The sequence below is a fragment of the Eulemur rufifrons genome, chromosome 1 (assembly GCF_041146395.1).
Source record: "Eulemur rufifrons isolate Redbay chromosome 1, OSU_ERuf_1, whole genome shotgun sequence".
Taxonomy (NCBI): Eukaryota; Metazoa; Chordata; class Mammalia; order Primates; family Lemuridae; genus Eulemur; species Eulemur rufifrons.
In genome coordinates, this window is record NC_090983.1 from 59,887,919 (window position 1) to 59,904,465 (window position 16,547).

The following is a 16,547-nucleotide window of genomic DNA, read 5'->3' on the forward strand; positions in this document are numbered from 1 at the left end:
TGCAGGATCTGGATCATATTTTCCTGCTACTCCAACTCTGAGCTTAAAACTCTTGATGACTTTTGATGGCTTTAGGATGAAGAAGAAAAAGCACCTTAACGTGCTGCACAAAGCCCCACCCCTGCCTCCTGTATGTTACTTTACTCTTCTTGCCTCTGCCATAGCCACACAAACCTCTGTGCTCCCTCCCGGCACAAGGCAGCTCCGGCTTTTCCTGATGCCAGAAACACTCTGCCAATCCTCTTTGCCCAGTGAGCTCTTCAGATTTTCATTTCACTCCCATGAGGAAGCTTTCCTTGACCTCCTGGACCACATCAGTTCCCTGCTACACACTTTCATAACACCTTGCAACACTCCTTCGTAGCACTTAATGAAGGTGTGCCTTTATTTTGTTCGACACCCTAATTAATATATACTTTTCTTTCCTATTAATCTATAAGTCCTATAGAGAGGGGACCACAACCATTTTTGGTCACCCATGAGCCCCAGCCCGTGCACGGAGTATATGATCTAGCAATACTCAATAGTAAATATTTGTGGAATGAATGAATAAGTAATGTCAGGTGAGTCTCACATTGTTTTCAGTGAAGAGACTCTACGCTTTGCTTTTTTAAAAAAAAGCCTCAGCAGGCAGTCTGTTATGTAAAATGCTCAGTTTGGTTTGTACGTATAAATATGAAAATGGCTAATGCAATCAAATTGTGGTAAGGCTATGGGGTTTTGCCAAAGTGAGTTTTTACCTTTAGTTTTAAGGAGTTCAGTTTTTCCTCCCTGAGGTGTTCTCTCAACATCTCCCGGTGGAGCCTCTCCTGCTCCCTGGCAAACTCGCCGAGAGTGTACTGGCGCACGCTGTTATGGCGGCTGGACATGCCCAGGGTGCTGCCCCCTTGGCTGGGCACGCTGGTGAAGCCTTGCCTCCTGGTGAAGTAGTACACGGTGACACAACTGAAATGCACATTCTTTGTCCTCAGCCGCTTCTCCCTCTTGAGAATGGAGGAAGCTGAAAGAGAAGGAAACAATTCTGTGAACAGCTAGGGCAGCAGTGTTGAGATGAGACCAAGAAAATGCCAGGTGATGATCTTGAATCTATTCGTAGTCAACCCTTTTCGGCCAGGGACTCTAAAAATGTTGTAGCCCATAGTTGGCACAAAGTTCTTTTTATTTTATTTCTTAAATTTTCTTCTAGCTGTGGCAGAGCAGACTTTTAAGTACTTTTATAATGGTAGTCCAAGCAAGCTTTCAGGGAAGTTGGCAATAGTCTCGTGAATCAGTGGCAGAATTTACCATAGCCCCCCCTTATTTTGGGGGGATACATTTCAAGGTCCCCAGTAAATGCCTGAAGCCATAGAATTACCAGACTCTATGTACACTATGTTTTTTTCCCACACATGCATTCCTATGACAAAATAATTTATAAATTAGGCACAATATGAGAATAACAATAATAATAAAATAGAATAATTTTAGTAATATACAAGCATCATTGCTTCTGTGCTTTGGGGCTGTTATTAAGTAAAATAAGGGTTCCTGGAGCACAAGCACTGTGATACTGCAACAATGGATCTGATACCCAAGACAGCTACTGAGTCGCTCATGGGTAGGTAGCATAGACAGCACCGATATGCTGGACAAAGGGATGATTCAAGTCCCAAAGGGGATAGAGTAGGACAGCACCAGATTTCACCATGCTACTCAGAGTGGCACACAATTTAAATCTTTTGAATTATTTATTTCTAGAATTTTCCATTTAATAATTTCAGATTGTGGCTGACCACAGGTAATTGAAACGGCAAGAATCAAAACTGCAGATGTGGGGGGACTACTGTCATTTTTCATTTCCCCCTAATCCTTTGACTTTTGGTTTTATGATTTTCACAGGAGTTGTCTTATACTATAATCAGAAAAGGCACCTAACACAAACCCTCATACCTTGGATCTAATTTCTATATGGAGGGTGCTTGGCATAAAAAGAATGTCTATTTATGTATTTTAGAAAAGTCCAAAAAGCAATAAAAATACACACACAAAAAAAAAGGCTCACTGGCATTACTTAGATATTTTAACAATCTAAATCTAACAAAGTTTTCACTTGAAAAAAACCATTTTCCCCATTAAATGGCATTACAGACAGTGGGATTTTAATCCAAGTATACGACAAGTGAAAATGCCATGAGATATATCAGAACCTTTTTTTCTTTTTATTATTATTTTTTATTTTTAAAATGACAAATGTAAATTATATAAATTTATGGTGTATAGCATGATGCTTTGATATATGTATATGTTGTGAAATTGCTAACTCGGGCTAATTAACATTGCTATTCCCTCACATATCTATTTTTTTGTGATGATCAGAACCTTTATTATTAGTTACAGGGACATCAAGATGGACAGAGCATCAAAGACAGTTGAAGTAGACACTGTAGTTGGGAAAAAGAGGGCCAACCACATATTATAAACATGACTCTTTGGAGGTGGAAGACATGGCAGAATCATCTTGCCTAGCCCTTCTATTTTATAGTGAAGTAACCCAGGCTTGGGGAATCTGAGTGACTTCTTTTGATGTAGATAGTGGCACAGTTAAATTTAAACCTAAAAGCTCCCAATCTGGTACCATATTATATGATACTTCCCCTTCGAGGAAGGAAACACACAGTTGAGGGGAAAGAAATAGAATTATGCTATTATGGGTTGAATTGTATCTCTTGCCCTCCAAAATATGTTAAAGTCCTAGCCCTCAGTACCTCAGAATGAAATCTCATTAGGAAACAGGATCTTTATAGAGATAATCAAGTTAAAATGAGGTCATTAGGGTGGGCCTAATCCAAAATGACTGGATTAAAGGTACATTAAATGGTAAAATTTGGACACAGATACACATAGAGGGAATGCGTGAAGAGACACAAGGAGAACACTGTATGAAGACAGACACGGAGATAGGGATTATGGTGCCACAAACCAAGGAACGTCTAGGGCTAACACAAACTGGAATATACAAGAAAAAACCCTTTCCTAGAGGTTTCAAAGTGAGCATGCCAACACTTGGATTTTGTCTTCTAGCCTCCAGAAATGTGAGAAGAGAAATTTCTGCTGTTCTAAACCACCCAGTTTTTTGTTTTTATTTAATGGCAGCCCTAAGAAACTAATACACATACTCAAGTAGAAAATCAGACAGAAAATAAACAACGAACTGAGAAGAATATAAGCTAACATTTACACAGTGCTTTCCATGTGCTATCCTATGCAAAGAACTTAACATGAATTATCTCATTTTATCATTAGAACTTCCTGAGTTGATATAATCCTTGTCCTCATTTTTAGGAAACCAAATTACAAAACACTAAATAACATGGCCAAGGTCATAGAGCTAGTGGTGACACTGGTATTCGTTATTCAGAGCCCTAGCTTTTCAACACCGTGTCACAGCAGAAAGCTGAGGCCACACCAAGCGAGGTGAAGAAGGCTGAGAATTGCTATCCTACTACCTCCAGTAGATGTCAGCTACCATTGGCTTCAAAGATGATTTCGATTTGGAAGTCTGCATAAGCAGTGAAAGAAAAGCAACTACAATATCAACCTGGATTTAGGTAAGAATCTTTTCCCAAGGAGGTTCAAGTTCCTTTGTCTCATTATTTCCTCCATAAAACATTCAAGCCAAATATAGACAGGCTGCTATGATGAATATCATTTCATGGATTTATTTATTCAATAAATATAAATTGAGAGCCTATTACATGCCAGGCACTTTCTAGGCCAATGAGATACATCAGTTTAAAAAACAGATAGTGATCCCTGCCCGTGTGGAGTTTCCATTCCAGTTACAAAAAACTCAGAATTAAGACACTCTGAAGATTACGGAGTAAGAGAATTATGACATTAGGGCAAAAATTCAGCTTTCCCAACTTTCCCTCTCCTCTACTGTTTTACTTCTCCAGAAGAGACTGCCAGAAAGCAAATGCTTTCAAAGTGTACATGCGTTCTCCATTTATTTATGTATACATTCACTGCAACCCACTTGTAGTCCTGGCAGTAAAGACAATTTTCAACTTTGATTTAAAAGTTTTGATCTGCTTCATCACTGTGTGTTTAAATCATCTCAAAACAGAGAAGGATTTGTCAAAATGTAAAAGATCACCATAGAAAGCAAAATTCAACAATCTGCCCAGTAATCTGCTACCAAATCTGACAACCTCGTCCATCACCAGTTTACCGCAGGCCAGAGCCTCGGGTTTTGAGGTGCTAACCTTCAATCTTTTTCACCCTTGATATTATAAGAGTGATGTCCTTAAGACATTATCTTTCAAGGCCATGAATTTGCCAATAAGGAAAAAGGTTTTAATGTATAATGTATTCATTTAAAACAATTATGATAAACACTTCTAATAGTTTTATTACTTGTTTTTAGACAATTTGTGGCACTCTAGACAAGAAAAAAGGTTTTAATGTACTCATTTAAAATAATTATTATAAATACCTCTGGTAACTTTATTACTTATGTTTTAGACAATTGGTGGCCCTCTAGATGAATTCTTCACCCTTATCGATGAATCTATTGCACAACCCTTTCCCTGAAAGTCAAATTACCTTTTCTTTAAATGCCAGAGTTTAGGGATGATTTTCTATGGTTTTGGAGAATGACAATGGTGGCAAACAGCAGGAGCCCTTTGTCAGGACTCTGGGGAGCTCTAACATTGTCAATAGGTGTTAGGAACGGTGGTTGTCCTCCTACCTATTAGGGTTTATGATCGAAATATGTGCTTCTGTTTATTTTGCAAATTATAAGTAGCATTGTAAGAAAAATGATTCAAAAGCCTACGGAAAATATTTAAAGGGAAGGTTTTGGAATACTGTAAGATCAGCCTTATGGGGGATATTTTAAGTGTGCCTTTCCTGAACTTAGGAGCCATCCAAGCCTCTCTTCTGATGATTGAATCATGGAACAAGAATGGGACTTTATGTGCTATCTCCTGCTTTCAGGTCCAAATTTGACTAACATCACCAAATGAAGTTATAAGAAAAGAGTCTGTGTTCTTTGAGCCTGGAAAAAGCAGACTAAATTCACTCAGCACATCTGCCTTGGGGAATCTGAAACCTTCCTGATATACCTACCTAGTAATCTGTGGCCTTTGCAATAGGATTGAACTCCACTTTGTATCTCTACACAGTTCAATGTTGGCTTTACTACTGCAAGGTCGAGAGCAAGAAAAAAAAGGAGGAGAATGTGGCTTTCTTGACTGCTTTGAAAAATAATTAGTCTGTTTTCACACTTGATAGCAATTTTTTGTGACTTTCAGATCCTTTTCTTTTATCTCAACCACAGTATATCACTCTGAAGCAAAAGTGTCTAAATGCAATAGTACTATATGTACTCCCCAGAAAACAGCTCTCAGGAACACCATTATGGCCAGCACATCAGGCCACACTGGTGTTACTGTAAAATGATCATATATTATAGAGATAATATTGATCTTTGTAAATTAAAAGAATAAACAACACAGAGTAACTGACATCTGCTATCTGCAGAAGCTATCCACCCTAAAAAATGCTTTAAAAATGGATGGAGAAGAGAATTGGAAAATTGACCAATTCATAATGCCACAGTAAGTACATAGGTAAATAAAATAATCTGTACTGTAAATTATTTAAAGAAAGAGCTCATGAACAGAGTGGATTAAAATAGAAACCAAAAACTAAAAATTGCACAGTATGTTTCCAGTAGTATCATTTAGGGGAGTAAGTGCTCTGATGAGATAAATATTCTGAATATTCTGATCCCATACAGAGAGGAGTATATTAAGGTATCCAAGTTGAATAATGTGAAGTTCTAGGAAAATTCAACTGACTTTGCTCCATTTCCACACTCATAAACCAACCTGTTTATATAAGTTGGAATACATCTTCAAGTCTAAAAGATTACCTGCCTGACTTGTCAATTTTATTTTTTGGTGAAAATAATCGAATTTGCTGTCTGATTTATGCTTCAGTCATTTGTGAATGCTGTCAATGTGTGTCATTCCATCTGAGCTTGGCTATCTCTGCATGCACAGAGACAATCACATATCTGGGCCTGTGAAATTAAAGGCCAGGTTCTGGACCAGAAATTCTACCCTAGGGCAGCCACTCTGGGGCAGTGAGCTGGTTATCATCCTCTTTAGGTATACTTGCTCTTTTTTGTGTCAACAAGTATCAGCAAAGCCCTGCTATAGATGGAAAAGCAGAAAGCAGTGGACAGAGTTATGTATTTTGGCACTAAATTTGGCACATGGTCCAGTTTCATGTTAAATAAGAGGAGAATTATGGAAAATATTAATTCTACCATTTTGGTCTAAAGTCAATAATATACTTCTCTGTCCTACGCACTATGCTTAACAGAAAAAATGCCAGATGATTTGTAGGTCTATATTTTGAATGTATTATCTTTTTATTTATTTGGAACAAATTTGGTAGAAGCAAAGTGAGATTGCTGAAATCAACTTGTTTTTCTTGGTAAACCCTGGGCAGTAAAAATTTGTGTTTTAAAATCATACAGACCAAGTTAATCAGAGGTTCTGAAAGTGTGCATGCTGTTTATTACCTTTCGAAGCACAAGTCAAGATTAAATCGGTTATCAAGCCAGAAACCTTAGCTTACAAACAGAAGATCCATTTTCATCAGAAACTCTTTTGTGTAGAAATTAGCATAACAGATTGAACATTAAATCAATTTCCGATGGTTAAAGTTGTTAAGATTAATTTAACCTTTACAAATGACTTCTACAAATTTTCTGTGATCATATGCTTTCGTCTTCTCCAACTTGACATGATTGTCAAGGTCGGCCTGTCTTGATCCAGGTGTGATGTACACAATCTCAAGTCTTAACCAAAAGAAATGAAAATGGGTCTAGCAACCAAGAAATACAGGAGTAATTCTTTCAGAAGTGAAGTCTAGTTTGGTATCAAAAGTAATCTTTCTTTGTTTTAATTATCCTCTTTTATTCCTTTGAGTCACATTCTCACGTTTCCTGAATATGCTTGCCCCAGTCATGTCTTTCAATTTATTTTGCTCAAGTAAGGTATGTAGAAGAATAGTACATCATTTAAGTGGAAGAAACGCCAAGAGACTGATAGTAAGGTAGTATCTTGGGACATGGATAAATGAGAGACAAAATGAAAATAAAGACTACTTGGGAATATTTTCTTTCCCACCATAAACAAAATCCAAATTACATTTATAATGTAAATTGATCTATATTAATGTTATTTTATACTCAGTTATGAGGAGTATAAAATACATAGTAACAATCACAAACAAAAGAAAAAAGAGACCACCCCAAATATCGGGCATGAAATAGGCAAGTGTTTATTACCTAGCCAATGTTTGGGAATTAAATTGCTTTGCCTTTCCAAAAAAAATAATCAGAACTGAGACATTGGCAGTAAATGCAGAAAAGTGTCAGAATCTACCAAATGGACAGCAAGTCAGGGGCCTTTTTTTTCTTTCTTTCTTTTTTAAACTATTACCCTTATTATTAGGAAAGTAGCATTCAAAAATAAAAATCAAGGAAAAGTAACACCCACTTAAGTGATGCTCGTGGCTTTAAGTCCAAGTCTATTTCTTACAGATATATTTGGCTCTCTATATTATGAAGCATAGCTCAAAATGCCTTTAAAATTGTAGTACGTCTCTCTCTCTTGAGCCCCTAAATGCCACTTTTCCCTGTTTCAAACCGACCAAGCCTCCAATTTACGTACTAAAGCAGCAAGTAACCTAGACCATATACAACAAATATGATAAACACACAGAAGGACCTAATTTCAGTCCTTTGGTAGGGGAGGACTAGGTTTATAATCCATAGACAGGATTAGGTAGTGAATCATTTAGCCACAAGTATTTTCCATTTTAACATTAAGTTGAAAATAGTTACAATAGATTACACTCAGAACTAATAGTCTTTTGCACATTGCAGCTTCTGAGTAAAATGATTCAAATGAGACTCTTTTGTTTAAATTCCTGGTTTACAGAGGAAAAAAAAAAACCCTCTCATACAAGACTATGAAATACTAAGTATTCTATCAAGATATGTACAAATACTACATACGTACTTAAACAACAATAACAAAATAGCAAGAACAGAAATAACATAAAAAGATGCCCCTTGAGGCTGGATGAGCTTTGTTTTGGATCATGAACATGCATGTCACGTTGTCATCTATTCAGTCTGTCGGCCACATCCACACAGGCAAGGGAGAGCTCTGCATGGAGGAAACCAGCTCTCTTCCAGGTCTCTCCTGACAGGCACAGCTTGCTCGACACTCTGCAAGCTGAATTTGACTTTATTAGAAGTGGCTCAATAGACTAATTATTTATTTGAAATTCTCAGCTTGGAAAAAATATAAGGTTTATTGTCCAAGATTTTGATGAAAATTCTGAAAGCTGCATATATAAAAATTAAAATGTAAACTCTGACCTTGCAGCCTTGATGCACAAATAAAATGGTTAACTCACGAAAGGTGATCACTTTGCCACACTAGCTATATTTCATCCACACATTTCTATTTATTAAAGATGCCATCTCTGCTCTCTCCCTAATTCTTCAGTAATCTACAAAAAATAAAAATAAAAAAAGAGAGAGAGGAAGTCACTTTGTTTGTATGCTTGTTAGGAAAAAAGCCATAAATACTCTATTTTAGCCAGGTGCAGTGGCATGCACCTGTAGTCCCAGCTGCTTGGAAAGCTGAAGTGGGAAGAGCACTTGAACCCAGGAGTTCAAGGCTGCAGTGAGATTTGATCACACCTGTGAATAGCCACTGCACTCCAGCCTGTGCAACATAGAGAGACTTTATCACACACACACACACACACACACACACAAAATACATTTTAAAGTTATAAACTTTCAACTGAGAGCAAAAATTTTTAAAAAAGAAATTATGTTCCCTTTTATATCTAATCTTTATATGTAATTGACTTAGCACTGACCCTCCCCCTTACGTAGAATTAATATCCTAGTAAAAATGTGATATAACTGCAGAATGTCCTACCCATCAACATTAAATGCAATTAATATTGGGGATGGTGAATTGTTAAACTAAAAGACATATAGGTTGAACCGTAGATTAAAATTGTACCACTGAGTGATCTATTGGTTTTCATCTAATTCAGATATATGATTTTCCTTTTACATAAATTTTTCCATCAAATTTAAAGTACTAGGCATCATGAATTTTGGCATTCTAATTCTATGTTTGACAGGCAATCTTCCTTCTGGTTTTGTCTTTATATGATGTATCATTTAAATAAAGTTTATACATTAAAATCCTAAAGCAGAATATTTGAAGCACAAGGTAATATTAAAGTGTTTTGCTCAATCTAGGCACTGCATCCTGCTCAGCTCTGCCCAAAGCACAACAAAAGGTGGGATTCTCCCCCACCCCCGACCCCATTCCATATACAGATTGGGTTACGTTCTAATGAACCCATCATAAGTTGAAAATATTGTAAGTCGAAAATGCATTTAATATACCTAAACCTACTGAACATCATAGTTTAGCCTGGCCTACCTTAAACATACTCAAAACATTTACATTAGCCCACAGTGGGCAAAATCATCTAACATAATGCCTAGTTTATAATAAAGTGCTGAATATCTTATGTAACTTATTAAATACTATACTGAAAGTGAAAAACAGAATGGCTGCATGAGTACTCAAAGTACGATTTCTACTGAATGCATCTTGATTTCCCACCATTGTAAGGTCAAAAAATAGTAAGTCCAACCATTGTAAGTCCAGGACTGTCTGTACTCAGCCACCTGATATTGTTACTATTGAGAACCATTTGACAGAATTTTGATCAATGTTACCAGCTCTGTTGTCTTTCCACACTATTACATTAAAATTTTCCAGAGAATCTTTAAGAATTCCACAAAGTCTGTTAGCATATGGAACTTATAGTATTGAGGTATTTATTTTCCCATTTTTAAAAGATGCTTTTTTATGGTATGCATGTCATATTGCTAACGAATTAGAGAAAATATTTTACTGTCCTGATGTCTGGAACATAGTAAATAGTCAAATGATGTAATCAACTAAAAATCTGAATTCTAATACTTGCTAAGATCCATTACACAAATTGCATTAATAAGCATCTGTATTTCTCAGTTTCTCCATTAATATTTCCAGAATTATGTTGCTCTACCTCACAGGAATATTATAAGAAATAATTACCTGTGTAAAAAACCTATGAATCCCTGATGGAAGGCATTACGTATGCAGAATACTATCTTGGTGATGCTGATGAACCAAATAAAAAGCATGTTCCTTTATTATCAGTGAGAAAATAAGTACCACCACTTCCCAGCTTGTTTCCTTAATCTCTCATATGTGCAATTAAACACTAAAACTTCACACTTAGGAAACAAATTACACTCCCACTAAAGTAACAGTTATTTTTTAAATATATAAACCCATGCTCTAGTTTTATTAAAACCTCAACATGAATAACATCTTAAGACCATATCGTTTCTTATTGGGAAAAAGGTAGTTGTTACTAAACATAAATAATCACAGTTCTCTGGCTGCAGTCCAAGGTGTAAGCACTTTCCTCTGCTGTCTCAGCGATTCTCCTGATGTCAGAGACACATTAAAATAAATGGGAACCATATGGCTCCTCAGCAGAATACCCGTGCTCTTACAACCAAGAGGGCAATGCAATTCATTACCACCACCGGAGAAATATTTTGAGGACGTGGAATATCTCAATGCAAAATAAAGCCGCATAAGGTACAATGACAGAAGGAGACATTTGCTATTGTTCAGCTCTACTAACCTGTTTTGCTGCTTTTTACATTTTTCTCAATACCTCCACGGGCCTCTCCTGTTAGAAGGATTAAACAGCATTTTCCACCTGCTCAATGACTTCCCAAGCAGTATTTCATCTGGTCCAACAATACAGCCCTGTCAAGCCTAATATATCATGATAATCCAGGTCAGAACATCACTTAAAAACAACAACAAAAAACCAAAACAAAGCCTCAACAGCAACAAGAGCAACAAAACTCTTCTAAAATCTCTTAGAAGTTACTCTGGAGACCAGGACTGGGCCAAGGACCATGCACTTGAATTTTGATCTTTGCCAGGAAGAATGAAATCTTAAAACATGCTCTTTTTTTTTTTTTAATTATCATCAAACTTAAAAAAGTCTTTACTATGTTTATCCCAAATAACAATCTAAATAATTTAAAAACATAAAAGGAGAAAATAATTAATCAGTGCTGTTTCACTGGCCCCATATGTCAGAAATCTTAAATTTAAAAAAAAGATCCAGGGCTGCATAATTGGGATTAAAGCAGAGGTTATAAGGGCAGCTGGGAGAGGGGCAGTTGGGATTATTAGAGTACCTTTTGTTTCCTGGCTGTCAGTGATTGATTTTGGAGAGTTTCAAACATTAAAAAAAAGAAAATCTTGTAACTATGATTTTTATATAAACTATCATATTTCTGATTGAGCATATGCTTCAGGGTTTCATAATCCCCTCCATATCTGCTATGGTCTGAATGTTTGCATTCTTCCAAAATTCATATGTTGAAACACTAACCTCCAAGGTGATAGTATCAGGAGGTGGGACCTTTGGGAGATTATTAGGTTATGGGGCTTGTACCTCATGAATGAGCTTAGTGCCCTTATAAAAGAGACCTCAGAGAGACCCTCACACCTCCAACCACGTCAGGACACACGAATAAGATGCTGTCTATGAGGAAGTGGACCCTCACGAGACACTGAATCTACCAGTGATCTTGGACTTCCCAGGTCTAGAACTGTAAGAAATAAATTTCTGTTGTTTATAAGCCACCCAGTTTATGGTATTTCATTATAGCAGCCTCATTGCAGTAAGTCAGTTTCTAGCAATTTTCAAAACTGTGAATAAAGGAATCGCTTTAGCACAATGTCTGGCATAGAATAATCACTCAATATCTACTAGGAAAATAAAATTGAGACTCAGCTGAAATGTCACCTCCAGGAAGACGTCCACAGAACCCCTAGGATGAAGTACGTGCTCTTCCTATATATTTCTAAAGCATCCTTGCCTTGGTTCTGATAATAAAAATATGAGTGTGTGTGTGTCTCTCTCTCTTCCACTGCTCAATCAGGACTTCGGGTACAAAAGACTACATCTTACTACTGTGGATACAACACACATAACACTAGGACTCACTTGATAAGTGCTTGTTTAACTAAACTAAATGAACAAATAATTGAACAATGGGCTAGCTAAGTAAACATTTGCCTCTCCTAAATACATTTTTCTTAATTTTAAATGATAAAGTGACATTCCACAGTTTTCCCACAAAGTCTGATGGTCAACATGTCTTTCTTCCTCACGAATTTTTAGTCACTTTACCTATTTTCCTCGTATACTTTTCAAAGACAAAAATTATGCATTGAAGAAAGGACACATCACTCTTGTGGCTTGAGGGCACACGTAACATTTGCATTAGAAGCCATTTGAAATATGTAATATTTTACATATCAGAAGACCTAACATAACAAACCAATCCTGGCACCATAACAAACCTCTAAACAATCCATCAGTAATGAGCTTGTAAACCCATCTCTAAAAAGCAAATAGCTGCTAGGGAGAAGAGTTACCTGAATATTACAAATGATTTTGAAAGAGAAATTCTGCTGATAATGTATCACTAATTGGTATTGACCTCTAGCAAAAACATGACTGAAGTTCCTGCCGTTAGCAGTCCATTAGTGATGGATTTACAAAATGATTTTGCCTCTTAGTACTTAAATTGTTATCTGTGTCTTACAGCAGTGACTGTCCTGTAAAAAAAAAATCATATTGCTTAAGATTTTTTAATTTTCTATGAAATTTTGTAGTATACAGGCATGTTCTAAGATAGATAATTTTTTTTTTTAGTGGTAATGGTGATGTGATATAAATAAAAGGACTAATTGATGAAATTCTGAGACAAGGGACAGAAATAAGCAAGGAGTATTTCCATGCTTGAAATATGCAAGCATGATAGAACTGAAACAATACGGTCTGAAATATAAGTTGCATGAGGGCACGGATACAGCATGTCTGGGACTGATTTTACCCTAAAGCTAAAAAGTTATCCTGTTGTGTCACAGATGGTGACAAACAACACGAGACTCCTGGGTCAAAAACAAAGTACCTTACTACTCAGAGCACAGGAAGCAGCATGAACATCATGTTTCTGTTGGTACTTCCTGGCCCCCAAATCCTACAGGGGCAATGTGGAGGGGCCAAATAGATACTGCACACATGGTAGGTTTGCAGTGCACCACAGGCATAATGAGCTCGGTAACCTACTGGTTTACAGCAGGCACCAAGCAAGGCTGTTCTTTGACCCAGGGGAAGATATTATCTCATCCTCAAGGTTGCTTGCCACAATAGCAACACTGAGAAATGGCCTAAGTTAAGAGAGATCAGGCCAGTCACGGTATCCTCTGAAAGACATGTGCAAGAAATGCATAGAGGAGCGTCTCCCAGCAGGATTTTTACTTACTTTGTTGATTCATAGATTCTAAGCACCCAGAATGGAATCTGGCATACAGTAGATATTCGATACACATTTGTTGAATGAATGAATGAATGGGGCTTATAGGTTAAAATCTTGTAATTTACTTCATACTGCATCATCTAAAAGTTTACATTATTAAAGAATACTCTAAAAATACCCATGGAAGGACAGAATCACTCTCTATAGTCCTTTCTCTTTCTCTCTCTCATTTCCACATGTAACTGCAACTAATGATGTTTATCAGGGTTTCTAAATGACAGAATATACCACAGAGCAAATTTGAAGAATAAATTCTCTTAATACATTATTCATATAATAAAGAAAAAGTATAATCATTTTTAGATTTCCCAGAAAACTAAGAAATAAAACTTTTCCGAAAGTGCATTTTTCTTTCTAAATCCAATTAATGATATTTGTTTAAATTTCCAAAGCTAGTATCTCTTTTAAATATATATGACTCCAATATAAATTTTGGCTTCAATTTTTATGAATGCCACTTCTCTTATTAATCACCATAATTCTTGAAAATGATAATTTCACTACATACATTTTAACTATCACATTGTGTGCGAAAGCAATATTCCAAACACCTAAAGAAACAATCTTCCCCTGCAAAGAGTCTACAAACTTAAGGATTTCATAAAGAACGCCTAATGAAGTGTTTTTATTCTTGTGAAGTATAGTATTTTTCTTCTAGATCTCCTTGTAGCTCAGAGATATTTGCAAAAGGAGAGAATCAGTCCAAAATTTTCGGAATGATATTGGCAACTTCAAACAGCGGTTTTAGCTACAGCTAACATGTCTATGAGGCATATCTGTATATATAGATACATGATCTCTCTCTCTCTCTTTTACCCTATATACCTGTTATTCTCAGATATTCCAAGATGCATAGAAACAATCTCAAGGGATCTATAATTGCCTTTTATCTATGCTACTCTCATGACATATGGGGTATTTGTTACATGAAATATTTTTCCCAAAGCCAAATGTAACCTCAGGCTTGGACTGTAAAAAGGAGATGGAAAGGTATAAAGAGATTTGTTTCTCTTCTACATTTTAGAAATTTATGTTCCTTTGCAGGGAAGAGGAGGAAAAAATGAGCAGCATAATGACTGTACTATATTTTATAAAAAGGAGATTCAACCTTTTCTATCTTCAAAGAGCATTACTTCTCAAAAAATTTCCATGTTTCCTATATCGTGTGGAGCAAACCTTCAAAGCTTAGTTCTTACCATTCTCTACTAACCAGTTTCTCTGACCTCACTCTCATACATACAGTCTTAAGTGACTCTAAATTCAATGTTTAAGTGATTTAGATGAGCAAAATTTTCATCTCTGACCCCTGCCAGAGACCAATTCACTCACCAAAGGGTCTCTTGAATTTTAGAATTGGGGGAAAAAAAGTGAAAAGCAGAATTAATTTAAGGCAGACCTTGCCCTGGTTTCCAGATTCCTGGCCTTTGATTAAGGATTCAGTAAGGATAACACAAGATATTTTTTGAGTATATGAATAATCTTAGGAGAGTTAAGGAACTATTATTATTCCCAGATGACAATGAATTTAATTATTTTTCTTCCACAGAATTTACTCCTTTGTGTTTAGTAAGTCTTCACAATTGAGAAAGACTGGAAGAGGTGACAGGTAACTTTGAGGAAAGAACTCTTCAGGGAGGGGAGGTGTGATTATGGACAATCCAGGGCTGTCCCAGGACATCTCAGGGGTATTGGGGAAAGGTAAACTAGGACAGGGTGAGCCACTGTTATGGTCTAGTTTAAAACTGCATGCAATCTATTAATACAGCAATACATTTCCATTCTTTATACATAAAATAAAGATATTGGTATACATGCTTAAGACTTTTAATGATAGAAGTGAGTGAGCACAGAAGTTTGGAAACCTACTAGTACACAAGAGGTGGCACTATAGATAAGTCAAACTTGGATACTTTTAAAAAGTTGCATCTATAGGTAATGTTTTATTGGTTGCTCACCATATGCCAAGGACCATTCTAAGCGCTTTACAGGCATTAATTCATTGAATCCTCATACCTACAGGATCATGTTTTAAATAGGTAGAACTATACCAATTTTATACATGAAACTGAGGTCCAGAGAGGTGAAGTGATTTACCCAAACCTTACAGCTGATAGGAGAGCAGCCTGATTCGAATATAGTGTCAGTCCATAGCTCAAGCTGTTAATCTATACTTACTGCCTCCCTTTCTTAATTCTGGAATGGGCAGATACTCTTTTTTTCTTCTTTGTTGTATTCCATGAACACCTGCTCCCAGGACCCAAACTCTAGAATTAGGCAATGATAATCTAGCTGCATTATTAAGAAAATAGAGAAAGCAAGTTGCCTACATCTTAGAAGCAGTTAGAAGCAGCACAAGTAAGCCCTTTACGCCTCTGCTGTTTTACCAGACTGCTAGTGGCCTGGAGCTATCCATCCTAATGACACAGGCTTTGGAGGCAGACACTGGTGTAGGTTCACTGCTACTGTAGGTCAGCCACTTAACCCATTCCTTATCTGGAATCTGCTAGGGTCCTTATGAAGGAGGGGTTATAAACCTGAACTCTGGAGCCAAAGCACTTAGTTCAGATCCTGGGTCTGTCATTTGCTTACTGTGTGACCTTGGACAATTTACTTAATCTTCCTATGCCTCAGTTGCCTCATATATAAAATGGTTTCAATAATAATACTTACTGCATAATGCTACTCTGAGGATTAAATAAATTAATATTTGTGAAACATTAAAAGTGCTTGTGATGTGGTAATTACTAAGTGTTAAATAAAAATAAAGAAATCAACAAATCATTTATATAATTTGAATTCACACAGATCATTTATATAAAGCAGGAGAGTGCCTGACACAGAGCAATCAATATGTGTTAACTATTTATTGGCAGTGACTAGCCCCATATGATAAGGGTTTACAATTAAAATGCTTTATTCTGCAAACGTATAGTATTCTGCAGTTTAAATACTTTTTTTTTGGTTCTCACATTCG

General features: G+C 36.4%; 1 protein-coding gene across 1 annotated transcript in view; it reads right to left on the bottom strand.

Annotated features, from left to right (window-relative positions):
- CSRNP3 (cysteine and serine rich nuclear protein 3) overlaps positions 1–16,547 on the bottom strand; it is a 70,759-nt gene that overhangs the window by 16,312 nt on the left and 37,900 nt on the right. The window contains exon 2 of the mRNA XM_069471921.1: positions 741–1,000. Within this exon, the coding sequence (XP_069328022.1) occupies positions 741–1,000 (260 nt within the window). The remainder of the gene's footprint in view (positions 1–740; positions 1,001–16,547) is intronic.